Here is a 24,080-nt window from a genome sequence, read left to right as displayed (position 1 = left end):
CCATCTGTGGTAGAGTTGTACCATCTTCAATGAGACCCGAGGCATTGTTCGTGGCGGCCCGAAGACGAGGACACTGCAGTTCTCTGGCCTAGCATCAGGACCTGGGATGACATGGACGCCCTCACATGCACCTCTAGCTGCAGTGTAGATTTTGGTCTACTGCAGCGCCATGGGAACGCAATCTGTGGGAATACAGGATGATGAAGTTTGGTGCCTAAACAAACCTTGGAATGCTCTTATTCACGGCGGACGACCCTGAATAAGGTACTCCCAGAGGCACATGCATTCAGGATCATCTGCAGTAATGTAATACATCGAACCTCTGCAACAATTGCTATTCAACTCGAAACAGAGGAAGCCGAAATGCCAGAACCGCAGTGGGAATACCGAGAACCACCAATCAAGCCCAGGGCCGGGGCATCCTCATCTTAAGCTGATACCGACTTCCAAGCAGTTCACCATCCTCGTCCTGGTCTCCTCTTCCGCCGCGAAGCCACCCTCGTCATCCGCACCGTCTGCGTCGGCAACGACGTCATCCGATGCCTCGAGGCTCATTGTCCGGACACTGACCATATACTCCTTCTGGTCTCCGAACCACGCCGCAATTTTCAGCGTTCTGGCCATGGCCCTCCCGGTGCCACGTACCAAGACCTCGTCTTCGACGCGGCTTGGGGATGAGGCCGCAGAGTTCAGAGCAGCCATCCGCGCGGCCAGGGGGAGCCCTTTGGTCGACCGTGACGAGGGAGCCTTGTCCAAGGCATGGCGAACCTTGCTCACGATACCCATGAAGGGGGACTTTGTGCCGACTTGGATGATGGGCTGCTTGGGGCTTAGAGGTGGCCCCCCACGATTGCAGACCCGAGCACGGTTTATGGGCCGCTTATGGACCTTTGAGTCTGGGTGATTTGTCAGCCAACAGAATACTCCACTCTCCTCAGGGCGGGCAGATGATGGTTGTTACACACTCTTGGGGAGGGATGGAAGTTTTGCTGGCCCGTTGGGCAGCTGACCTGATGCCTCTTTAACCATCGTAGGTGGTGAAGCTGCTGAATATGAACCCTGGCCGGTCTGCGAAGGGCGCACGCGTGCGAGACAGAGTGTGAGAGATACAAGTGCTCGCGGATGGAGAGTCTCAGTGTGTGACTGGAGTAGCGCAAGATGCTCGTTGGAAGATTCTGGAGATGCTGCGCCGCTTCTTCATGGCTTCTTCATGGCACTAGTGGACTGCACAAGTTCCTCCTAGGCAGATTGGATGTTTCTGGTGTACCGAAGCAACGAGTGCGAAAGAAGGGCGAATGTATTCTGATGTTGTGTCGAGCGTGGTCAAATCACTTGTTCTCTGATTGTCAGACTTCAGGAACTTGGTGGGGCGTGGCGCCAGGCCGCCTCTGTGAAACGGGCCGGGTAGCGCCACGAAAGGCGGGTGACTACTTAAGTAGGTACTCCGTACACTGGTGCACAGGTGCCGTGCCAAGGTAGGCCGCAGGGTTGTTAAAGTGAGAGGTTTTGCTTGGATTCCAGTATCAAGAAGATGAGGCAGCAAAAGTTTAATTGCCCAGAAGGGTCGACCGTATTGTACCCCTAAACTTCAGAGCTGGACATTCTGAAGCAGAGACCCAACCAACCAACCAGCCGCTGAGACCCCCTGGCGTACGCTAGAATCAATGAACGAGCTGTTATGATGCTTCAGGCCCTGGGTTCCCTCACCGCCTTCCGTGAATGGGCCAGCGGCGACAGGGGTGCAATGGCATGACGACAGCGGCCGCGGCAGGAACAAGCTCCAAGGACCCCGGTCCAAGGTCGAATGGGGAACTCAAACTACGGATATTGCAACGACAACTCGTAAACCGTCCCTGTTGCTGTCCAGCAGGCTGCCAGATTCCACAATATAGCGACCACGTTTTACGAATGCCACCATGGCTGCCTGAACCCCTCCGAGGCAACAGCTCAGCGCAAATCTATCTCCCATCATGTCTGTTGAGATCTGGCCGTCTCTGCCTCCAGGGCAGCTTATAACAGCCGTCGAGCAGACGCAGGTGAGCTCATGACTGCAGGCCCCTCGAACCTCAGCTCCGGGCGTGCTCACCCCAGACATCGTATCTTGATATCAAAATGCTCGAGCCAATCGGTGACGGCTGGGTTCTCCTCCCACAGCTCCCTTGCACCAGGCCGCTGACGACTCGGTCCGCCCAGAGACGGGAGCTGGTATGGCTCCTGAACGAGCTGCACGGGACCCTTCAGAACCTCAAGAGCGGCCTCGAAGACTGCTATGCTCTTCTTGCACCCGTCGACCCCGGTAGCACCCTCGTCGTCAGCACTCCCAGGAACGAAATCGTCAAGGGCCATATCACCCGGGTCGGGACGAGAATAGTCAAAGGCGTATGGACCTCACACCCCCGCTCTCTTGTGCTGGGCATGCCCCAAAGGCTGACATATGCATCAATGACTTGAAGATCCTCACGCTGAAACTCCGAACTATTCAACACCAAACCTACACTGTAAATGCCGAGCACCCGATACAAATCGCGCCCCTCGCCACGCTCCATACCCTCCTAAACCACTCCATCGACCTCCTCACCCTCACCCTTAGCTACACATACTCCTCCGGCCCCACGGAGCCGCCCGCGTCGCCAACCCTACCCACGGCTACATTCATAGCCGCCCAGCTCCGCCTGCTGAGCCAGTCCCTCACCGAGGCCACGTCGCTCCTCAGGGGTCCCCAGCCCCTGACCGCGTCCGACGCGACGTGGGTGTCCAAGTCCTGCAGTCCGGCCCACTTCTCACCGCCGACGGGGTCCAACCTCAGCATACAGTGGGGTCTTCAGGAGAGCCAACTCGTACTGTGGCTGAGGACCTTGGAACCGGCCGACGCCCCCGTGAACCTGGGCATGAAGTTCGCGCTCGCCATCGGCACGACCCGCCGCCTGGAGCACGACGAGGCTGAGCAGGTCTTCATGTACACCTACCCGGACGGCGCGGCCCCGGATCCCCAGAAACACGGGGGCAACGGCGGTGCGGCGGGTGGCGTCGGACAGAAGAGTGGTGCCAAGGAGGGCAGTGGTGAGATCGAGGCGCAAGTCTTTGTGCGGGAAAAGGTGCGCGTTGAGAGTGCTGACCCTGCATTGATGTCCCTGGGAATCAAGCTCTCCGCGCTGGCCAAGACACTGGCTATCGCCAGGGGGAATCTGGCCACCGTCATGGGTGAAGAGCTCGACGAGTGACGGACCATCTGAGCAGATGAAACAGTGATACCCCATGCAGATTGTCGCATCCAAACTGGCTCTCAACATGATTTAGCGCAAAGCCTTTGTGAACGAGATAGAGACTCCATGATTTTATTGCTAAAAAATATGCCTTGCCAATGAATCCCCTCTCCTGACGCCAGTCTGTAAGGTCAGAAAAACACAGAACACCTAGCTGCAGTAAACCTAGTCAGTCTTAGTGGGTTTGGCTGCCTCGCTGGCAAACACGAATCCAACCTCGGGCAGGATACCACCTCGTTGTCCATTTCCAGCGAGACTACCTAGCTGCCACTGCCACATCTTCCTGGAGGCCCATCCAGCTTCAACAACAAGTTGCTGAGTTCCTTGGGTTGGCCAACTCATTCTCACCAAATGAAGAGCAACACGGAAGTTAACCATTCATTAGATGGGAACGGCGACCATGGCAGCACACATGACCACAGGGCGCGCGTTATGAGCGTCGATAGTCATGGCGATCACTGTTCGCAGAGTGGTGTGGATAAGGCCAACCGTGAGCGGAGAATCTTCATATCGATGATAGCGCCTTAGGCAACTGGCGACCAGGGCATTGGGATCAAGATCCTCGACTTCATCGTCTGAATCAAGGGCACCGTCTTGTGGACCGTATCCGCCCAGCCGGGTATGCGCCAAGAATCTTCACGACGGACCTTCCGTTCTTCCAGGTCGGCAAACTGCCAGAGGTGGTGCACCGTATTAAGGTCGCCGATCTGCACAAACCAGGCTCCGACGCCCTCCATCACCTCGCGCCGCGCCTTGAGTCCCCTCCGCCAATGGGTCTCCCACTCGAGCAGGTTGCCCGGACTAAGCGTGTAGGAACGGAGCTCGAACACGCCGCCAAGCTGTCGCGGGGGAGTGGTGGGCCAGAAGCTGAACTCCTGCATTACCGATGTCTTCTTGGAAGTAATGAGCGCCCTCAGCTTCTTGTCGAACTCGGGGAAGTCGGGATGCGATGAGATGTTGTGCAGAGACGTGTGGTAGCCTGTGTATCGCTGGTACTCCCAGATGTGGACTAATGAGCTGTCAGTTTGCGGTACTATCAAGGGTGAGTGAAGCATGGCAAGATAGCGGGCACGTACCGAAGGTATCAACATCTCCCACCTCTGTCCGCCAGCTTCCCACCAGATGAACCTTATTCTCGGGCAGGGAGGCCATGCGGGGGTACCAGTTGCCCACAAGCTCAACATACTCATCCACCTTGTCGGGCTTCACCTCGTGGAACACGATGCTGTGCACGTACTTGCCCCGCGCGAGGACCTGGCTGAAGCTGGCCTCGAGCTGGGCGTCAAGCTCGCGGCCCTCCTTTGTGCCGTATATGAGGTTGGTCAGGGGGCCTGCCTTCCGGGGCGGCTCCTTCTCGGCGATTTCTGCCGCTCGTTCTGGGGTAAAAGCAGTACTTAGTGAGCCCAGGCCCTGGGGAGAATCACCGGTGTCTGGGGATGGGGAGGAGAATAGGGACCCACTAGCATCCCGCTCCTTCTGAGCTGCCACCAACTGCTCTCGGAATGCCTTCTGCTTGCGGTTGAAGGCCTCGACGCTGCCGTCCTCGGGGTTGATGTCTGCCATCGCAGGGGTGTGCTTGGAAGCCGTGATCGATGAGCCGCTGAGCATACGGGCAGCTTGGCGCGGGGTAGCTGTCGCCAGGGCGGCGCGTGCAAGTCGTTGGGACAGCATGGCGGCGGAGTTCTGGCGTGGAACAGGAGCGGACTGGTGGACAAGTGCAAGAACAATTGACTTTGTGGACGGGAAGAAAAAAGACGACGGGTTCCAAGACCCCGAGTTAAAGCTGAAACAAGCACTGGGGGGTGGTTGACTGATGCTCTGGTCTGAAAGTGGTGCAGTGGTAGGCGCAGTTGGAGGGAGGTCCGGCTCGTGCGTCGTAGCAGAGGCAGAGAGGCAAATTGAGAGATGCTGGTTGGTGGTAGTCAGGGTGTCAGGAGCTGGGAAGCTGTGTATTCATCAATCAGTGTGCCAGGCAGCAAATGCAGAGGGGAACCCTGGTCAATTGGTCTCGATGGCACTCTAGTCAACTGGACGAGGGCTGGAGGGTGGTTGGGTGGGTGGTGGTGGTGTTCCAATTCGGGAGCTGAGCTGTCGAAGGGGTCTTGTGTCCTCAGAGCTCTCCCCGCATCTTGTGACACACCCAAGGAGGAGGCAAGGAGGCAAACACCCGGGGGACGGGGGGACCAGGAGGCCCAGGCGCCCAGCGTTCCCAGGGAAGGGGGAGCCCTAGGGGGCTCCATCTCCCTTTCAGAAGCCGGGGTAATGATGTCAGACCTCCGCAGTGCGTCGGGGTAAGGACCCACTCGCCTGGAGGCCAGAACAATTGAAGCAACGGGGGCAGCCTGGGGCGGAGGACTGCTGACATAACGCTGCCAAGTCCAAACCGCACAGCTGTACCGTGTTGCTGCCTCAGGCCAGATGCAGTCCCGGCTGCGACCGGGGCGTCGGAGCAAGCTGGAAAAAGACTCGCGTATCAACGACGACATCGCATCGAGGAAACCAAACCCGCCCACCCACCCAATTCGACTACGTCTCCCCCCCAGGTCGAAGCAATCACTCATTCAAGATGTCTTGGCTCGGAGTCACCCCCCTCAAGAAGTTCCCGGCTCCGGTTCGTAAGTCAATTGCCCACCCGGCGCAGTGTCCCGGTGCAGGGCAGAAGAGCACATGCTAACAAACCCGCAGTGAAGCCGATGGCACCCTTCTTCGCCGCTGGTACGTGACCACGCCGACCTCGAACGATTTGCCCTTTTCGAGGAGCACGTGAACCCCAGGAGGAAAGAGCAGCGAGCTGACCGGAGAGCAGGCCTTGTCATCGCTTATGGTATCAACGCCGCCCAGAACGCCTCAATGAAGAGTATGTTTTCCCAACTGCACAAGGAGAGAAGGTTGGCGGCAAATGTGGCTTACATGAAATTTGCAGGCGACGAGTTCAAGAACGACCCCAGGAACCCCCTGGCCAAGTCTGGCGGTGCGCACTAAGAAACACGACCCGACCACAGGATGGGGATGAGCGCATGGCGACAAGTCTCGAGGCGATTATCGATCGACGTACCCAATCTAAAACGGGGCTGGACTGTATCATAGAGCATCTAGAAAGCGAAAATCGAAACCCTGTCGAGGCGGCTGGACGTTGACACGAACATCTGGGTGCAATACGATGTCTGCGTGATGTGTGTTTAGGCGGGAGGACTGAGTGCACTCACATGCACGCTTTTTTCGCAGCATCGGGCTGCATAACTGTCTGTTTGACTATGCAAATGCCTCGGTAGTCCATCCGGTCTATAATGCACGACGCAGATTTCCGTCTATGCCCTGCCACCCCTCGGCCAAACCCCCGACTCCTGCAGCCCAGACATTTGAACGACCACCAGAGCCGGACACACCCCTCATCTCGCATCTATGTAGTCAGGTCTCTGCGTTGTCCTCGCAGCACTGCTTAATGAACCCCACCAGCGGCATCACGAACTGCTTGTTCACCGGGACATAGTGCCCGCCCGGGTGGACCACCATGATTGGATTCTCAGACCGTTCCTCGAGCCCGCGGCTCCGGCCCTCCTCGACGACCGTGTCCAGGCTCCCGATGAACTGAAGCGTCGGCGTCCTGATCTTGGGCTCGTAGAGCCAGGCCAGCGCGGGGGGCGGCGCGAAGAACCCGCTGTACACCACCGCGAAGCGCAGCGCCGTGCCGCCGTTGGCCTCACGCAGCGCGGGCACCCAGCTCCAGTCGTACGTGTCGTCGCTCGGCGGCGGCTGCCTCTGCCCACCCGTGCCGGCGGCGACGTGCTCGAGGGCCGAGGCCAGCATGGCGGCCATCGCACCGCCCTGGCTGAACCCCACCACGCCGTCCACGTGCCCGCCGGCCTCGTCCCTGATGCAGCGGGCGAGGCTCTCGAACCCTTCCCTCAGCAGGCGGTAATTGCCGCTGGCCTCGTCCTTGCGGAACCATGCCCACGCGTCCATCTCCTGCGAGTCGGCGCCGCCGCCATCGCCGGGCGCCCCGCCGCCGGAGGGCTGGAATCCGGGGATATCCTTGGGGCTGAGGCGGGAGGGGGCCGTTGGGTAGAAGAGGGTTGGCTGGAGTTTTGAAGGCGCAAGGGATTTGGCGAGGAGCTTTTCCAGGGCGCGGGTCTTGGCACGAAACAGAGGCCCCGATTGTGTGTAGCCTAAAGCCTTTGTCAGCTAGGTCTCTTGACTAGTAAGTAATCTGACCGCGATGCTGGAGGTGGAAGGCCACTTCCCGAGTGCCGCTTACCATGAAGCATTAGAATCTTGACCTCTCGCATGGCCTTGTCCTTCAACCCTGCCTCTGCCTCGGCCGCGCCCCTCGAGCTTGTCGAGCCCTGCTCGCCCTGCTCGCCCCTGTCGCCCGCCATGCCGTGCAGCGCCTGCAGAGTGACAGGTGAGTTCGAAGATATCCTCTGGCGGAGGTTTAGTCTCCGCAGCTGGGATGGACGATACATGAATTCTGTTGTTGGTCTGGTCGTTGCGAGGATCGGGCAAACGCCACGTCCGGGAGCCTAGTCATCGCTGCAGGGGCTCCACTTCAGCAAGTCGACATGTTTCCCCCGAGCGACAACCTCACCCACTTGTACATTCCAGAAGCATACAGGGATGACAAGTAGAATTTACTCTCTGACTCGTTGGTCTGGCAGTATAGCAAACGCTGGATGTATCGAACCTAGCTGCAGACTGCAAGTAATCAGTCGATTCAGTCCACAGGAATAGCTAACACCGGGAATACCCTCTCCACGCTCGATACATGTCTCTATGAAGCCCGTGTCCTCTTGCCAAATGATTCTATTCCGCAGCACCGCTCTGGTCTGCACCATGATCCTGGTCCTCATCCCCTCCATCGTCTATTCCTGCTCGACTGGCTTCGACGGAATCGACCCATCTCTCGATCGCTCGACGTACCAGGGTCCGAGAAACCCACTCCCGAACGGCCCACGAGCTGGTAGAGCCCAGGCCGAATATGTTTCCGTTCTGGTGTTGGTTCACCATCCTCACAAGCCCGTCAGCGGGGATCCCATCGGGCGCCTGCTCCTGCTGCTCCGACCAGAAGTCCCATTCATTGTCCGGCAGTTCGCAATCTCGTATATGGTTGAAGGGAAACATATCCAGCCAATTCTTACGGTTTACATGCGTCTTACGATCCTCGTAGCTACTTGTTTCCTGTGATCCCATACCCTCAGAGGACATATGAGAGTCCCCTTCGGCAGAGGGTGCTGCGGAAAATGTGATGGGGAAATTCAAATCCGGCCGAGCGGGCCGCAGTGCAGGTTGGTTGAGCAGTGGTGGATCAGGACTTGGGTTCGAACTACGTTGTGAAGATGCTCTGTTCGCAGCCTCAGCATCGGCTGCCAGGCGAGGTGGGCTGCTGTCAGCAACAGTATTGTGTGCGGGCCCATGAGGCTCTGACTGCGCTTCTGATCCCGATGTTGGCGCCTGTCTGCCGCCTCGACGAGCACCACCGCGACGTGGAGCACGGCGGAAATGATTGTGGTATCGACCAGACCTTGCTCTGGCGGGTCGCCTGCCTCGGCCGCTACCTCGCAGACATAAAACAGCCTTGTCGCCGGCATGGTCATTTGAAGATTCCCCTACATTCCTCACACCATACTGATGGATGGTTGATGGCTTTGTGGCATGGCCGTGGTTGTTCATGATTTCGTGTTCATTAATGGCAGACCACTGACCGCTAACGCTGTCGCCGGCGTCTGTCCTGGGGCACGGCCTTGGTGGCGCCGCCCGATTTCCTCTGAGCTGATGTCTGATAATCTCCTCGGAAACTAGTCCGCCTCTAAGCTTAGGTCTGTACTCATACACAGGCTTCATTCCTCCTCCCATTGGCCTCTAGCCCTTTGTCGCAGCCTTCTTGCCCGAGGGCTGAATGCTAGCCATCATCTCGTCCTTGGTGATGAGATGCTCGATTTTGCCAAGATGGCTGAGCAGATCCTTCATGTTGTAGCTCCACTCGTTCAGGATGTCGTCAACACTCCGTGGCTGCGCAAAACTGACAATACGAGCGGGGCGGTCGATCCGAGCATACACCATCTTGGAAGTGACGAGCTCGCTGATATACTTCTCGGTCTCATCCTCGGTGAGGTCCAGATGCTGTGTCAGACGGTCCATTCGTATGCGAGTGTAGTACTTGGCAATCACTCGGACGTTGTGTTCAATGACACGCTTGCGCAGGTCCTGCCACCGCTGGTTGGCCTTGGGGTCAGAGGAGCTGCCTAGCTGGGCGTCGAAGATGTCCGTCTGGCAGAGGTGCGGCCCGTATATTTGCTCCACGTTGGGCCAACGCATGAGCTCCTGAACTGTGAATTCCTCGAGAAGTTTCGCCTCGAGGGGCACTTGGGCATTGCGCGTGTCCGCCATGATCCGGTGCATCAGATCATGCTGCTCGTTATCGTGAGGTGCGAGGATGACGAAGTAGATGATACGCGCCAGTGTCTACATGGTGAGCAATGGTCAGCAGGGAGCTGTGCGGGACAACCTGTTTCGAAGTGATGACTTACCGCCTTGAAGAGTGTAGGGTCGTCTTGCACGGACTGGATCTCAAGGACCTCCCTATAGTGCTTGCATGCATCCAAATATCTGTCCTCGCTCTTTGCAAGGATGACCTGCTGCTCGTAATACCTGAGTTTCAGGGGCGTTGCGTCCGCGGCGCTCTGCAGGTACTTTGTGCTGATCTTCCGGCTGAGGATGCCGGCCTGGGCCCAATCTTGTGTCTGGATGCAGAGGGCAACCTGATCAAGGATGAACTCTGTCTTCTCCTTCCGATCCATGGAGCCAAAAGTCTCGACCTGCAGCTCGCAAAGAATATCACGGGCCGCCTTGACATCACCGTAGTGGTCCTTCTTGAGGTCCGAAAGAATCTTGGTGACACGGGCACGCTCAACCTCGACAAAGATCTTGCCCTCGGTGACCGTTCGCAGGGTCTCGATGACTTGGACCTTCCTATCAATGTTCGATATGACCCCGAGGAAGTCAATGACGGCTTGTACCATCTTCTGGATGGCTTGCTTAAGTTGTCCATGCTTCTTGGACAGGATGGTCACTTGGTCGCTGAGAAGATCCCAGTCACCGGCGGATTTGCACAGGGTAACGATGGCGATGAGGAGTCGAGAAGTTGAGGCGAGGTCAGATGCCTGTCGGAGACGGGGTCAGCAGACCTGGGGCCGCGCTGGATATAGGGGATTCCGGCTTACCTGACGTGTTTGCTTCTCGAGCAGGGCGAGCTGTTCGATAGCGCCCTGAAGGTTGTTCTGTCACGCAATTGAGCTGTCAGGGACCAGCTCTCAGAAGTGTCTGTCTGGCTGTAATAATGGGTTATCACCTTGGCTAGCAATTCTGCCTGTGGGATCTGCTGGTCGACCTCCTTGGTAAAGTCCTTGTCGGGCTTAAACGCGGCGTTCGCCATCTTGGGCGGCTGGTGATGGGAATAATGACGATGGCGTGGGTCAACGGATGTGGATGTATTCTAGATGGAGTCTGGCGGATCGTGCCCGTGGAAAGAGTGTGTTCAGTTCGGCAGACGTTGGGTCGAGGGTCGTTCGGAAAGGATGCTTCGGGCGCGGTTGCTGAGGCTGGCTGGCTGGCTATGGTGTGTCTGACGGAAGGCAGCTGTCGCAATGGAAGCTCTGCCTGCAGCTTCGCCGGGGCGACCAAGTCCCCCGGCAGGCAAGACCCGGCCCCACGTTATGTAATCACATTTGCCTCTCAACCTTGTTCCTACCGTCAGCACCTTGTTCCCTAGTGTGCCTGGCATACCTCGATCCAGAAGGTATCACCTGGGCAGCCATGTTGAGCCTCATCAAGTCTCGCACCTGCACAAGCACACCACCTCACTACACACCACCTCACCACACCAGAGCACCACCTCCATGGAAGTTCCGTCTTGCATTTTTCCCAAGACCACGCCCTGAGTCAACCCCGGCTCGAGTGGGGTACCTGTCGGGTTTCTAGACCAGCCCCCCCACCCTGTTCAGCCCAGGAGAGGAACCGGGCTTCTTGAGCGAGGTTGCTCGCGAACAACCTCCCTTAATGCTCACTCTTTGGTCCCACAAGCTTTGTGCTGGGCTCAGTCATGGATCCCTCACGCAGAAGCCAAACTTCACTTGAATCGCGCCAGTCCGGACCCTTGCTCATGTGCTGATGGTACCTTTGAAGCCGCTCCCACTGCATGCGTCGGTTGTTATCCGTTCGGTATGTTGCCGCTTCTCAGCAGCCGGCAGGTTGGCCAGAATCATATGGGGCAACGAACCCCACGAGCGGTCCTCCCGTCTACCTAGGTAGACATGTGTGAGAACATAACTGCCGACGAGCCGGCCGATACAGCTACGTAGGTTTGTGTACGAGTAGTGTCTGAGGCGCAGCACGCTCCATTGAGGTCGTAGCAGTCTCCCAAGGCACATTGGCAGGCTCTTGGCGCTGAGCCCTATGTCGTGTTGAAGCGCATGATTTGGGCGTCGCAATGTGTGCTCCGGGCCAGCAATCTCCACAACCATGACGTGGATATATGTGTTAGTCCCTTGGACATCGGGGCGGAATCCCGCCCTGCAGCCTGGCACTCGCGCAATTTGCTCTTGACCTGTATCTCGAAGAAAGTGTGCGTTGGCGATGACCACGAGCCGACCATGATTGCAGGACCTCCAGGAGGCGTCCCGAGGCCAGGTGGGCGTCCGTGCCGGCCTGCCTCCCGAGTGGAGATGCTACTATACAATGCAGATCAGTTATCCCCCGCCCAAACAAGGTCCCGAAGGCTCAACCGAAACCGAAAACGTAGGCTACTACCCTGTTTCGCCTCAGATACGAATACGTTCCTACATTAACGATTACGGCTCTACAAGAACGAATACGTCTCCTCTGCCCCTCCAACCCGACTCACTCTGCCTTCTCCCCGTCCAGTCACTGTTCGGTCGTTTCAAACCTGTGGGGTTGGGGGGACGCTGGGTATACATACAAGCACAATTTACACCGGCGAAGAACTCTCCCGTTCACCAAAATGACGTTGCACTCATGCCCCCGGGATTATTCCACGCAGCCCAATACAGGAATCCCGAACCGGGGTCCCTCCTCCTCCGGGGCCCTCTATCCACAGATGCCTGACGTCAAATTAACATATATTCACTGAGATTAGCTTTAGCTATGTTCTGACTGCCGCCCCTGGCCAGTACTAAGGACTATATATTGATGATGCCTCCGGAACTTAATCACCTCCCCTAAGCCTCACCTGGCACACCCGCGATACCACAACAGGACACTTCCCCGCGAAATCCCGCTTTCCACGATGGCGTCTGTTTCTCCTCCTCCCTCCAAGCTCACAGAGCTACTGGCCACACAGTGGCCTTATGTGTTGACCACAGTTTTGGCTTTTGCCGCCGCATGGCTTCTCCAGGCGGTCCTGAAGCAAGATCCCCTGTCCGGCTTGCCCATGGCTGGATCTGAGATCGGAAACGCGGACAAACGACGTGCAGCCTTTTTTCAAGGTGCTAAGAATATCTATCTGGAGGGTTACCGAAAGGCGAGTTATTCGTATTGCATGGGTTTACCGGCTCTGGCTGACATTTGTGGCAAACAGTTCAAGAAAGGCGTGTTCAGAATCACGACAACAAGCTGTAATACTAGCCCACTCGTCCTGAGAGGTTATGTCGGCATCCACTTATAATTTCATTCACAGATAACGATGTTGTCGTACTCGACCCGCTCTTTCTGAATGAGCTCAAGAACCTCCCTGACGATACTGTCTCCTTTGCGGGGGCCATCAGCGACGTACGTTCACTATTGTTGAAAGGTCACTGGGTGGAAAGAGCTTGTAATTGACAAGTGGAACAGTTCATGCAGTCTAAATATACCGGAATCCGAGCTGATCGACCAATCATCCCCCATATCGTCAAGAAAGATTTGGTCCCCGCGCTGAGTACGGCAGACTTGGTCTTTCCCAAATCACGATCGTCTGCTGATTGAGTCTTGACAGATCGACTGAACCCTACCATCGCTGAGGAAGTTGACCAGTCGTTCCGGGAGGAATTGCCACCTTGCAAGGACTTCACGCCAGTGAACATATACGGGAAATTGCTCAGAATTGTTGCCCAAGTTTCTGGGCGGATCTTCATCGGGCCTGAGCTCTGTCGTACCGAGAAGTATATTGATACTGCGAGTAAGTCACTTACAACAGGAGTTCTCCCGCTTACTAATGCCCTTTGCGCGACCACTAAAACATCAAGGAGGCCAAAGTTCCGTGTAACTATTGTTACACCCAGCACGCGGCGAGTTCATTTGCTAACAGGATTTCAGTCACTTACACGGTTGAGATATCAACTGCGGTTAATGCCATCAACGGAATGAGCTTCTGGAAGCGTACCTTCAGCGCGGCCAGTCATCCAAATGTCAAGGCAATACGCGAGAGAACACGGGCTGCGGACGCGTTTCTGAGGCCAATTGTCGAGCAGAGGAGGAAAGACCAAGCGATGAATCCGGATTACCAGAAACCCGATGATCTGTTGCAGTGGCTGCTGGATGATGGTCAGGACACGTTTGGCGAGAAGGGTGACAAAGAGCTCGCTTCCATCCAACTCGGCTTGACGTTTGCTGCTATCCACACGACGTCCTTGACCGCCACGAATGCCTTCTATACGCTCGCGGCGGCGCCCGAAATCATCCCCGAACTGCGTGAAGAGGTCCGCTCGGTGCTGAACGAATATGGCACGTTCACCACTCAAGCCCTGCAAAAGATGAAGAAACTCGACAGTTTTCTCCGAGAGGTGATGAGAATGAACCCCCTTGGATACTCCTCGTTCCAGCGCAAGGTTCTCAAGACGTTCACCCTCTCGACCGGTCAGGTCATTCCTGCCGGCTGTCTCATCGAGGTACCTGTTATTGGCATCAACTTCGATGACGAAGTTGTTGAGAACCCAGAGAAGTTCGACGCCTTCCGTTCGTATCGCGCGCGGGAGATGGAAGGACTGCAGGGTGCAGACAAGGCCAGCGCCGGCGCAAGCAACCAGTTTGTCTCCGTGAGTCCCTCCAATCTTTTATTTGGATACGGCAGGCACGCCTGCCCGGGGCGATTCTTCGCTGCGAACGAGATCAAGATGATCGTATCTAGAGCGATCCTGGATTATGATATGAAGACGTCTGATGGTTCAAGGGAGAGATACCAGAACCTCTCTTTCGGGGGCCAGGACTTCCCCGACCCATCCAAGGTGCTCCTGTTCAAGAGGGTTGACTAGAAGATTTCTCTGTTTCTTGGATCTCTTGGATTGATTGCGTGGCATAAACGGTGGTGGATCTTTCCTTCAGTCATATCTCCCTCGCTTCACGGAACCCTTGGAGTTGTTCAATATGATTTAGCAGCAAATATTTGACTTGTTGGACCTCCCGAGTCACCTTTGCAGTTCGAATTTCCCAGTCTCAAGAGTGATAGGCTTGGAATTCACAGCCAAGTCACCGATAGATAGCCTTCCTGTGGTGCCAACGGGAACAGTGGTGTCAATTTGTCAATTATTGGTTAACAAGTGGAACCAGTACCCGTAACGTTGGATTCTCGGCAGAAGATGTGGCAAGGTTGAAAGCTCATGGCCGGAGTATATTTGATGGCACAACACCGTGTCCATACTTATCCCAAGTATTGGACGCCCAGGCACAGTTTACAGAGTTGAAGGTATTTCGTTCTTTTGAACTGGTTTCGCCTTTATTCCGTGTAAGTTTGAAGACATCCCATGGGATACGTGGCGCCTTCAGGCGCCATCATACCTAGGTACAGTGGTAAACGCTCAAGACCCAGCATTTAAAAGCGTGCAATGCCGAGAACAGACGTAGCATTACGACTGGCGCCATGTCTCTAATTCCTCTTCCTCGTATAATTTGTGTGGTGACCTTCGCACCGAGTATACTCCAGGAATGACCAGTACCTTGTGGGCAGCCTCAAAAATATCTTACACCCGCTTCAAGAATGCGGCAAAGCCGACATAGTTACAGATTCTGAATCGGGTGATGCTTATTGAGCAGGTTGGATTGGAGTGTTAAAGGTGCACAAGAAATTCGTAAGTCTGACGTCTGCGTGTACGGCCCAAATGCCGTGGCAGTACTAAGTAGAGCCAGTTGCGTCCTCTTACTCCGCAAGAGGAGGCAGCCGCGCCTGAGCTAGCTACTTATCTACCTAGGTACTTAAGTACCTAGGTAGCTAGCAGTGCTGATGGCCAGATTGCACTTTCCTCGCTCACTGCGCATCTAGGCATTCGGTATGCTCATGGGCCGGGACTATTTTCTCAAGATAATAAAAAGAAATGCTGCGCTGATCTTGCTTCCCTTCCATCTTGGTCTGCCGATTCTGCAGGGCTTCCTTACCTGAGTACTTCAAGTTTACTTAACCTTCATTTTCCTAATCATATACCAAGGTACACATGCATAACGTGGCCATTATGGCCGACCCCGAGTTCAGCATCTTGACGCCGATCGGCATGCTTGGCTACGGCTATAGCATCGAAAATTTCTGGTACGCGATCGAGGAGTATCGTCCTGAGGCAATCATTGTCGACAGCGGTTCCACCGACGGCGGTCCTTATAAGCTCGGTATGGGGAAAATGACTTCCAGTCGTAGCTCTTATGTCCGGGACTTGGAGCCCATCCTGGCCGCTTGTTTCCACTATAAAATCAAAGCCCTTATAGGTTCAGTAGGGGGCGATGGCAGTGACAAGCATGTGGAGGAGATGCTGGATATTGTGACCGAGATTGCCCACAGGCTTGGGTTCAGCTTCAAAGTTGCTACTATTACTGCAGGCGTCGACCGCCACCTGGTGAAACAAAGGATTGCCGCCTCAAAAGTCCACCCTTGTGGCCCTGTTGAAGATCTTTTACCTGACGTTGTCGATGGTGCGGTCGATGTCGTCGCTCAGATGGGTGCAGAACCGTGAGTATTTCTCAACCTCTCCAAAAATGACATCGATCTCTTCAGCAAAGAATCCTTCAACCAAATAGCTGACAGGTCCACGTGGAAGTTACATGGAGGCTCTCAAGAGGGATCCAGACATTATTCTGGGTGGCCGTTCCTACGATCCTGCACCCTTCGCAGCCTTCTGTCTCTCGAGAAATGTGTCCCGGGGCGTAGCGTGGCACCTAGGGAAGATAATGGAGTGCGGTGCTGCCTGCGCGGTCCCAAAGGGGCAGTCGATCATTGCCACCATACGTCGTGACTCTTTCGACCTTACCCCGGTGGCTCCAGGCGAGAGATGTACTCCTCTGTCGGTGGCTTCGCACACACTCTACGAAAAGACACGACCAGATCGTCTTCCTGGTCCAGGAGGAATATTAAGTTTAGATGCTGCCAAGTACAACCAGTTAACGGAGAAGACCACAAGGGTCTCCGGAGCAGAGTTCGTACCGACCCCATACCAGGTCAAACTGGAAGGTGTAACGCATCTCGGCTACCGCACAGTCTTCTTCGGCGGTATTCGGGACCCCATTTTGACCAGACAGCTCGGGGACTTCCTTGGAAGAGTCCGTTCGTACGTACAGGAACGATTCTCAGGCCTCGACAAGTCTGACAACTGCCGCCTGATATATCACGTTTATGGCCATAACGGTGTGATGGGGCCCCTCGAGACACAAACAAAAACAGATGCACATGAGATTGCGATACTCGGTGAAGTTGTTGCTCCTACTCAAGCTCTAGCTTCCACCATCGCCAACTACGTCAGAACATGCATACTTCATGCTCCGTATCCCGGCCAGATGGCCACGACAGGAAACTTTGCCAGTCCCTTATCACCACATGAACAAGAAGCTGGTGCCGTGTTCAAATTCAGCCTTTACCACCTAGTCGACCTCGAGGAAGGTGAGCAGGCTTCGCTGTTCCCAGTCAGCTTCCGGAAGATCGAGTCAACCCATGAACCGTCTCGCCCTGAGACAATCACAGAGGATCGGAAAGCCACACTGCGGAATGGCGCATTATTTCCAGTTTGTATGCATTACAATGCCGAAGTTTTATGTCCAGGTTGCTAAATGTCTCGGTGGTAGCAAAGAAGCAGGCCCCAAAGACAGATGCTAAGATGAGCGAGCTTGCTCGCGTAATCCGATCAAAAAACGCCGGTCCCTTCGAGCTGACGTTCGACATCTTGTTTGATGAAGATATTTACCAGAGGGTTCGTGACGCCAAAGTACTGGACAACAAGGTAATTCAGCGACTGTATGGCGTCGAAGAGGAGGACATAATGGTGAATATGTTCTATGAACCGGCTCTTGCCTGGAAGTGTACCATCAAGCGACCATGGGCCCAGGGAAGTATCGGGGAGAGAGACACGCTCGGAACACAGCAGCACGCGCCATTGCTGAGCATAGAAGTGCCAGGCATCAAGGTTGAACCACCTACTACCATTGGTACTCGGGACCGTGCTGGATTCCTTGCCGGGGATATTGTTCGCGAGATATGGGCGGGATTACAGCTCCCACATGGCGCCCTCGAGTCTCTCGAGCTCCCCGGGGATGATGGAAAGCCTGCGTTGCCTTCATCTTTCAAAATTGGGTCTCTGGCACAAGCCACTATCGCTGTTTCGGGGCTGGCTGCTTCTCTCATCCACTCACTGCGGAAATGCTGCCCCGTTCCAAACGTCACAGTCCCCGCAATGCATGCCACAATCGAATACAAATCAGAAAGGCTTTACACCCTCAATGGAAAACCAGCGCCGGACCCAGAGGGCCAGATCGGCGGTCTTCACAGGACCTCTGACGGGCATGTGCGCATTCACGACTCGTTTCCTCACCACCGGGATGGCGCTCTTCGGTTACTCGGATTACCATTGACTGCAAGTCACGCCGATGTGTCGGAGAAGACTGCAGAGTGGACAAGCGTGGACCTCGAGTCTGTTGGCCTTGATTCGCAGCTGGCAATTTACGCCTTACGCTCCTACACCCAGTGGGACGTACTTCCTCAAGCGAAAGCAGTTGTGGACTTTCCCATTTCCGTCCTTCAGATCGCCCCAGGACCGATTGGAATCCCACAACACCTGGGTCACGGTGATGACAAGTGCCTGCGGGGTCTTCGCGTGATTGAGATGAGCCGCGCGATTGCTGCGCCTCTAGCGGGCAAGACACTCGCAGCCCACGGAGCCGACGTAATATGGGTAACCTCGCCAAGCTTGCCGGCCTTGCCGGCCATGGATATTGAATTCGGGCGAGGAAAGCGTACTATCAAGCTCGATGTCCGTCGTGATCACGACTTGCAGAAACTTCTGGACCTTGTCCAAACCTGTGATGTCTTCATTCAAGGGTTCCGGCCGGGCACTTTGGCGGCCAAGGCTCTCTCGCAAGACGAGGTTGCGGCCGTGAATCCCGGGGTGGTTTACGCGAGCTTGGTAAGCAGCTTCTGGATACAATTTTCCCTCTTGAAGAAAAAGTTCCCCCTATCTGTGGTATACGCCAGGCAAAGAATCTGTCACGCTGCTGGCTTTGAGACAGGCTACGTCCATATTTCGGACCCCTTCATCCCCAACTTGTATGGGTTTTCCGAGTTTTGTCAGCTGATACCCAACTTTATAGTCTGCATTTGGACCTGGAGGCCCGTGGTCTAACCGCAGAGGATTCGACTCACTCGTCCAGACGTGCTCGGGGATGAATGTGTCCGAGGCGGAGCATCGTGGGGCAGGTGAGGCTGCGCGAGACACCCCGTGCCAAGCTTTGGACCACGCCAGTGGATATTTCCTGGCCTCGGGGATTATGGCTGCGCTATACCGACGATTCACAACAGGTGGTACACATTCGGTGCATGTGTCCCTGGCCGGAGTGATGAAATATCTTCGGACTCTGGGGCAGTACCCGGGCAGGTCGGGATTTGAAGCGCCCGATTTCGAAACAGCAGCGGATGTGGAAGACTACCTGGAGACACGCATGAGTGGCTTTGGGGAGCTGAGGGCGGTTCGGCACAGTGTGACTTTGCACGGGTGCTCAACATCGTGGGATATCATGCCCAGGCCCCTGGGGAGCGACAAGGCGGAATGGCTTGTGTGAGAAGTGCTGCTGGCTTCTTCGGATACCGTCCTACAGTTTGCTCCCAATGCCCTGTCTCTAGGAGAGTCGTCTGGGGCAGGCGCACAAGCACACCCGAAAAAGCCTTGCACTATCACATTGAGTTATCAGCAGGACTTAGCGAAGCACGAGTGGTGGATGTAACCTAATACTTGCCTGAGTCTAGTCAATTATCCTAGGCCACAAGCTTTTCAGGGACTGCAATCGTCTTCGAGCACTTTGGCGGCTCTGGAGCTAGTCATTTCTTTGCATTTGCTTGAATCTCACGCAAGAGTGCATTGTGTATGCCTTAGGATTCAGTGAGACCACGGCACATCTTGGCCTTTCAATTGAGGATCTGCTGATTTCATTTTTACTCTGTATACATCCCGAAGGTGCACGTGGCCCCTTTATACGGTAGCGAACGCTCTGAGACCTAGTGCTTAAAATGGATACAATGCCATTTTAGAATTTAGAAGACGTGCTATATGAACGACTCTTTGCTTTTGCTGGAATTCCTTGGACTGGGCTGAAGATGCAATGAGCAACTAGTCACATTTATTACAGATTGGGCGACTGTAACGTTATGAATGAGGAGCATTTGGTGGGAGTTTATTCTTGGGTCACAAAAAATGAGGAGGAGATTAGGTAGATAGTTTGAATGTTATTGAGTCCTTCTCCTAACTCCTGCTTTTGTGACGAAGAATTTGACAGCAACGCGCAGTTTTAAAAGTTTGTAGGTCATGAAGATTTCCAAATTATCATTTGCAGGAGTTTGGTTGCTCCTCATCTGGGCAGTTGACTTCACAAAATCATCGTAGGTCGTGACCTGTGGCGGCGAGGAATTAGTATCATCCAAACAATCCACCTAATGGAAGTGTTCAACTTACGCCCAAGAGCCTTGCCACGCTTAGATACTTCCTTGGCATGGTATGCCTTGATTTTAGCTCGCCGGGCCTCCTCCTTGGCCTCGAATTCAAGCCTTTTCATCTCTTCGCGGGCGTCTTTGACCTCCCGCCGCGCAAGTTCCAGAGCGCGATCGGCTTCTTTCTCTGCCAGTTCGGCGCTCATCATCCTCTCGCGCGCCTGGACTATGGAAGGATCGAGCTCCTCATTTGCCCCGAATTTGCGCAGGAGGCCGCTGTGGCCTGTCCTTGTTGACGTCGACCGGCTAAAAATGCTGCTGGCGCCGTCGTTGTGCGTGGGGCTCGTGCGATAGGTGCTGGATGTGCGACGCGTAGAGTCGGTCGCTTGGGTGGAAGTGGTTGGTGTTGGGGAGGGGTCACGGCGGAGGGAGCCGAGGAGGCCACCCCTCTTTCGTGGTTCCTCCTCATACTGAGGCTCGGGAGGCGGGAGCTCCTCTTCGGGCTCACGACGTGTGAAGAAAGGCATCTTGGTGGTTTACGGTATCTGGGGCACGTGTGCGTGGCGTCGGTACTTGACGGTGGGGCTTGTGTGGGAAGGGCGGGTGGTTGAAGCAGCCCAGCCCTTGGCCGGGTGATCAGTCCCTTTTCATGGATTCTCGAGCTGCCACCATCGTACGGTCTGCCACTCCAGCGTCCCCGGTGGTGCCCTTGGTGCCTCATCAAACCTGCTTTTGGACTTCAGGGTCGTTGGCGATCGGCAGTGACGTCAGACCATTCCAGCCAATAGAACAACACGGTGCCCAGTCGGCCACACCCGATCAGGACAGCCAGCGACCCCTAAAATAAGCCAGCCAATATGCAGGGTCCAAACCAGCCAGGGGGTACATCATCGCTGCTGGCTTCCCGTGTGCGATGATAGCATGGCTGAAACCATTTGATGTTGCTTACCGCTCGAGTGGTGCCGCCAGCGACGCAAACGATCGTCAGCTGCGACGCTGAGACTTTGACGCAGCAAGGCACGGAGCAACTGAGCATGAATCTGTCCTGGCCACGGACGAGCTCGTCCAAGATAGAGGAATGATCTCTGCTCGGATGGCTCGTATTTATCGTAGCCACAACGCCGCCACCCCCTGCTGACTGACACCTTAGCTAGCAGTTCATGATATCGTATGGCGATGGACTAAACCGCAGGTCAAAGGGCCAAAGCATCTGGCGGATCTTGCCTGCTGCAGGGAAAATCATGACCTGCACAGTTTACATTCACATTGGATGCGTACTGACATGGACTGGGAGTCAAATGCGGTCGTGCGGCTTGTATCTTGGGGACCTTACTTTGGTGCTCGATGAGGCCTGCCCTTCTTGAGATGTGCTTGTTGGCGGACAACACTGAGATATCGTTTCAGGGCCCGGGACTTTCCACCAAATTAAATGGTATTCCATTTTCTTTGCACCACTTAGCGACAACCAGGCTTCGCCTACAAGTATCCAGACGCTGAGGATCATCCAGAATATTTGAAATGTTGGAAGAAAACATACAGCTCGAGTTATTGGTGCTTCTTTGTTGCAGCTTTGGCGGTGCGGGCCACATGGACAGCAAATACCACACACGGCAAACTCGACCCTGATGGGGACAAGGCGAGAAAGCCGATTGAATAAGCCCCGGACCGACCGGAGCCGTGAAACGTGGGGTTTGACCCATACCTTGTTCGGGTTCCTGATTGTCAACCTACTAACGCGCGTTTAAGCATGTGAGGCCTCGCTGCACGCCAACCAGAAACTTTAACGTGATGTCGGTAGTTCTCAAGTGCTAGCACCTGTGGAATGGGATCATGTTGAATATCGATCTTCATTTCGGACTACCACGTACCGGAGCATTCATTGCGGTGACCCCCAAGCACGTTGAATTTACCCCGGACTTCCAAGGTTGGAGGGACGCGCCCGACCTGCCGACGGGGACGCAGCACACTTATTGCAACCTCCCTCGGCCGCCAAAGAAGGCCCGACTTTGAGGTCCTGGCAACGTTCGAGATCAACAACTGCAGTTTCCAGTCTTTGCCTATGATGACAGAGACCTCAAAGGGCCGATTCCTGATTTCCTATTCTGTACTTTCGGTGCTTGGTGCCGGTGGCCAATTCTATCGAGTCTCTCAGCATGTCGGCTACGAAGAGGTGCTAGACCAAGTTGAGAACTTTTACCGAAAATCCGGAATGAGGCCCGAATATCAAAGCGCCAGGGGAAAATGTCAGGAGAGGAAGGTTGCATCCTGCTACTAGCATCACCAAACTACAGACTGCTTTAACAAGGTGTGGCTCGGCTCTACCCCGTGGGGGGGGGGGGGGTGCAGAGCTTCAAAGTTGACTGGTACGGCTTAGCGAGAACAGGAGTCCCGAGTCACACAGTTGCAGTAGACTGACCGACTCGCGATGGGCCGTTGCTCATATGATGCAGCAAAGATGCAGTCCCAAATACTTTGTTATCTCTAACACACAGACCTCCTTAAGCCCGCACCTTTAACCATAAACTCCCCACCCATTCTAAATAGGGAGTCTACACCTAAAAATATTAGTAACTACTAAGCCTTATATAAGTATAGCTAAAAGGTAAAAGATAAAAAGTAGGTAATAAAGGTCTATAACTAAAATATAATTATAATTATAATAAAAAAAGAAATTATATTTAAATAAACCTTAATTTATTTATATTATTATTAATTTAATTATTTATTATTATATATTATTATTTTTAAAATTATTTTAATATAATAATTTATTTAATATTACTTTTATTATATATATAGCTATATATATTAAAAATTATAATTAATTTATATTTTAATAATTATTAAAATAGTTTAATTTATATTATATTTAATATAAATTAATAATAATTAATACCTTTTAATATAATTATATATAAAATAATATATTTAAGTTATTAAACCTTTTAAATATATTAAACTTTCTTATATTTAATTAATTAATAAACTAAGATTATAATAATATTAAATATAATATTAAAAATATTATATAATTTAATTTTAAATATAAATTTATTATATATAATAATTACCTTTTAAACTTTATTAAAAGTAACTTTAATAATAAAAAAGTTAAAAAAACTATTTTAATATTATAATAATATTTTTAAAGATATTATTTTTAAACTTAAAACTATAAAAAATTATATTATAATATATATAAAAATAAAAGGAAATAAAAATTAAATATATAATTTTTAAAGTTTTTAATTAAATAAATATATAAATTATATTAAAAATATATTTTTATTAATATATTAAATAATTTAATTATTTATAATTTTTAAATTAATAAATATTACTATTTATAAATTTAATATTAATATAATTAATAATTTAATTATAATAATAAAAAAGAAATAGTTATTTTAAAAAAGGTTTATTTTAAAGTTTAATTTATTTAAAAATAATTAATTTTTAACTATATAATAATATAGTTTAATTATTAAAGTTAGCTATTAATATTAATTATTTATAATAAAATATTAATTATATATAAATAAATTTAAAGGAAAATATATTAATATTTACTATTTTTATTATAACTTTTAAAACTAAAAACTAAATATTAAATTATTTAAAATTTAACTACTAATAAAAAAGAAAATATAAATAATTATAATTATTTTCTATTTAATATATAACTTTATATATAAAAATAATTTATTTATTTAAAAGGTTATAGGGTTATATTTTATATTAAATAATATAAATATATAAGTTATTAATACTTTTATTAATAAGTTTCTTTTATATAAACTTTTACTTTATATTAATAGAAAGTTTACTATTTTTAAGGGCTTAATTAATAAATATAAATATAAATATTTATTTTTTATTTTATATTAAAAGCATTATTAGATTATAAATAAAATAAAATATATTTTTAATTTATAATAAATTTT

General features: G+C 52.5%; 9 protein-coding genes across 9 annotated transcripts; 4 read left to right on the top strand and 5 right to left on the bottom strand.

Moving 5' to 3' along the window:
• Window positions 1-198: 198 nt before the first annotated feature.
• Window positions 199-1,587, bottom strand: KVR01_002843 (uncharacterized protein). Its single transcript, XM_044783510.1, has 2 exons — window positions 966-1,587; window positions 199-896 (listed from the first exon to the last, which is right to left on the bottom strand). The coding sequence occupies exons 1-2, from the start codon at window positions 1,027-1,029 to the stop codon at window positions 424-426; spliced, it is 537 nt and encodes a 178-aa protein (XP_044647858.1). The 5' UTR covers window positions 1,030-1,587; the 3' UTR covers window positions 199-423.
• A 383-nt stretch (window positions 1,588-1,970) lies between these two features.
• Window positions 1,971-3,221, top strand: KVR01_003401 (uncharacterized protein; the record flags this gene model as incomplete). Its single annotated transcript, XM_044789651.1, has 3 exons — window positions 1,971-2,036; window positions 2,155-2,379; window positions 2,454-3,221. 3 exons carry the CDS (start codon window positions 1,971-1,973, stop codon window positions 3,219-3,221), a joined length of 1,059 nt encoding a protein of 352 aa, XP_044648416.1.
• A 566-nt stretch (window positions 3,222-3,787) lies between these two features.
• Window positions 3,788-4,934, bottom strand: KVR01_003367 (uncharacterized protein; the record flags this gene model as incomplete). The annotated part of the gene is made up of 3 exons (XM_044793058.1): window positions 3,788-4,272; window positions 4,340-4,639; window positions 4,724-4,934. The coding sequence occupies 3 exons, from the start codon at window positions 4,932-4,934 to the stop codon at window positions 3,788-3,790; spliced, it is 996 nt and encodes a 331-aa protein (XP_044648382.1).
• An 895-nt stretch (window positions 4,935-5,829) lies between these two features.
• Window positions 5,830-6,245, top strand: KVR01_002311 (uncharacterized protein; the record flags this gene model as incomplete). The annotated part of the gene is made up of 4 exons (XM_044787513.1): window positions 5,830-5,878; window positions 5,949-5,978; window positions 6,070-6,120; window positions 6,187-6,245. The coding sequence occupies 4 exons, from the start codon at window positions 5,830-5,832 to the stop codon at window positions 6,243-6,245; spliced, it is 189 nt and encodes a 62-aa protein (XP_044647326.1).
• Window positions 6,246-6,671: 426 nt separating this feature from the next.
• KVR01_002152 (uncharacterized protein) lies at window positions 6,672-7,639 on the bottom strand (the record flags this gene model as incomplete). The annotated part of the gene is made up of 2 exons (XM_044793569.1): window positions 6,672-7,429; window positions 7,519-7,639. The coding sequence occupies 2 exons, from the start codon at window positions 7,637-7,639 to the stop codon at window positions 6,672-6,674; spliced, it is 879 nt and encodes a 292-aa protein (XP_044647167.1).
• Window positions 7,640-9,119: 1,480 nt separating this feature from the next.
• On the bottom strand, window positions 9,120-10,692 carry KVR01_002840 (proteasome regulatory particle lid subunit RPN5; the record flags this gene model as incomplete). Its single annotated transcript, XM_044782628.1, has 4 exons — window positions 9,120-9,722; window positions 9,788-10,420; window positions 10,481-10,537; window positions 10,609-10,692. 4 exons carry the CDS (start codon window positions 10,690-10,692, stop codon window positions 9,120-9,122), a joined length of 1,377 nt encoding a protein of 458 aa, XP_044647855.1.
• A 363-nt stretch (window positions 10,693-11,055) lies between these two features.
• KVR01_003037 (uncharacterized protein) lies at window positions 11,056-14,503 on the top strand (the record flags this gene model as incomplete). Its single annotated transcript, XM_044790707.1, has 6 exons — window positions 11,056-12,795; window positions 12,853-12,889; window positions 12,952-13,043; window positions 13,107-13,191; window positions 13,249-13,431; window positions 13,569-14,503. The coding sequence occupies exons 1-6, from the start codon at window positions 12,562-12,564 to the stop codon at window positions 14,501-14,503; spliced, it is 1,566 nt and encodes a 521-aa protein (XP_044648052.1). The 5' UTR covers window positions 11,056-12,561.
• Window positions 14,504-15,694: 1,191 nt separating this feature from the next.
• On the top strand, window positions 15,695-19,418 carry KVR01_003594 (uncharacterized protein; the record flags this gene model as incomplete). The annotated part of the gene is made up of 4 exons (XM_044792593.1): window positions 15,695-16,182; window positions 16,271-17,106; window positions 17,178-18,604; window positions 18,807-19,418. The coding sequence occupies 4 exons, from the start codon at window positions 15,695-15,697 to the stop codon at window positions 19,272-19,274; spliced, it is 3,219 nt and encodes a 1,072-aa protein (XP_044648609.1). The 3' UTR covers window positions 19,275-19,418.
• Window positions 19,419-19,915: 497 nt separating this feature from the next.
• Window positions 19,916-20,820, bottom strand: KVR01_003994 (uncharacterized protein). Its single transcript, XM_044790721.1, has 2 exons — window positions 20,162-20,820; window positions 19,916-20,100 (listed from the first exon to the last, which is right to left on the bottom strand). Exons 1-2 carry the CDS (start codon window positions 20,661-20,663, stop codon window positions 20,084-20,086), a joined length of 519 nt encoding a protein of 172 aa, XP_044649009.1. The 5' UTR covers window positions 20,664-20,820; the 3' UTR covers window positions 19,916-20,083.
• Between the last annotated feature and the right edge of the window lie 3,260 nt (window positions 20,821-24,080).

This window comes from Diaporthe batatas (assembly GCF_019321695.1).
Source record: "Diaporthe batatas strain CRI 302-4 chromosome Unknown Contig00003, whole genome shotgun sequence".
Taxonomy (NCBI): Eukaryota; Fungi; Ascomycota; class Sordariomycetes; order Diaporthales; family Diaporthaceae; genus Diaporthe; species Diaporthe batatas.
Note: the sequence above shows the minus strand (reverse complement) of the source record. Positions and strands in the feature narration are given on the sequence as shown.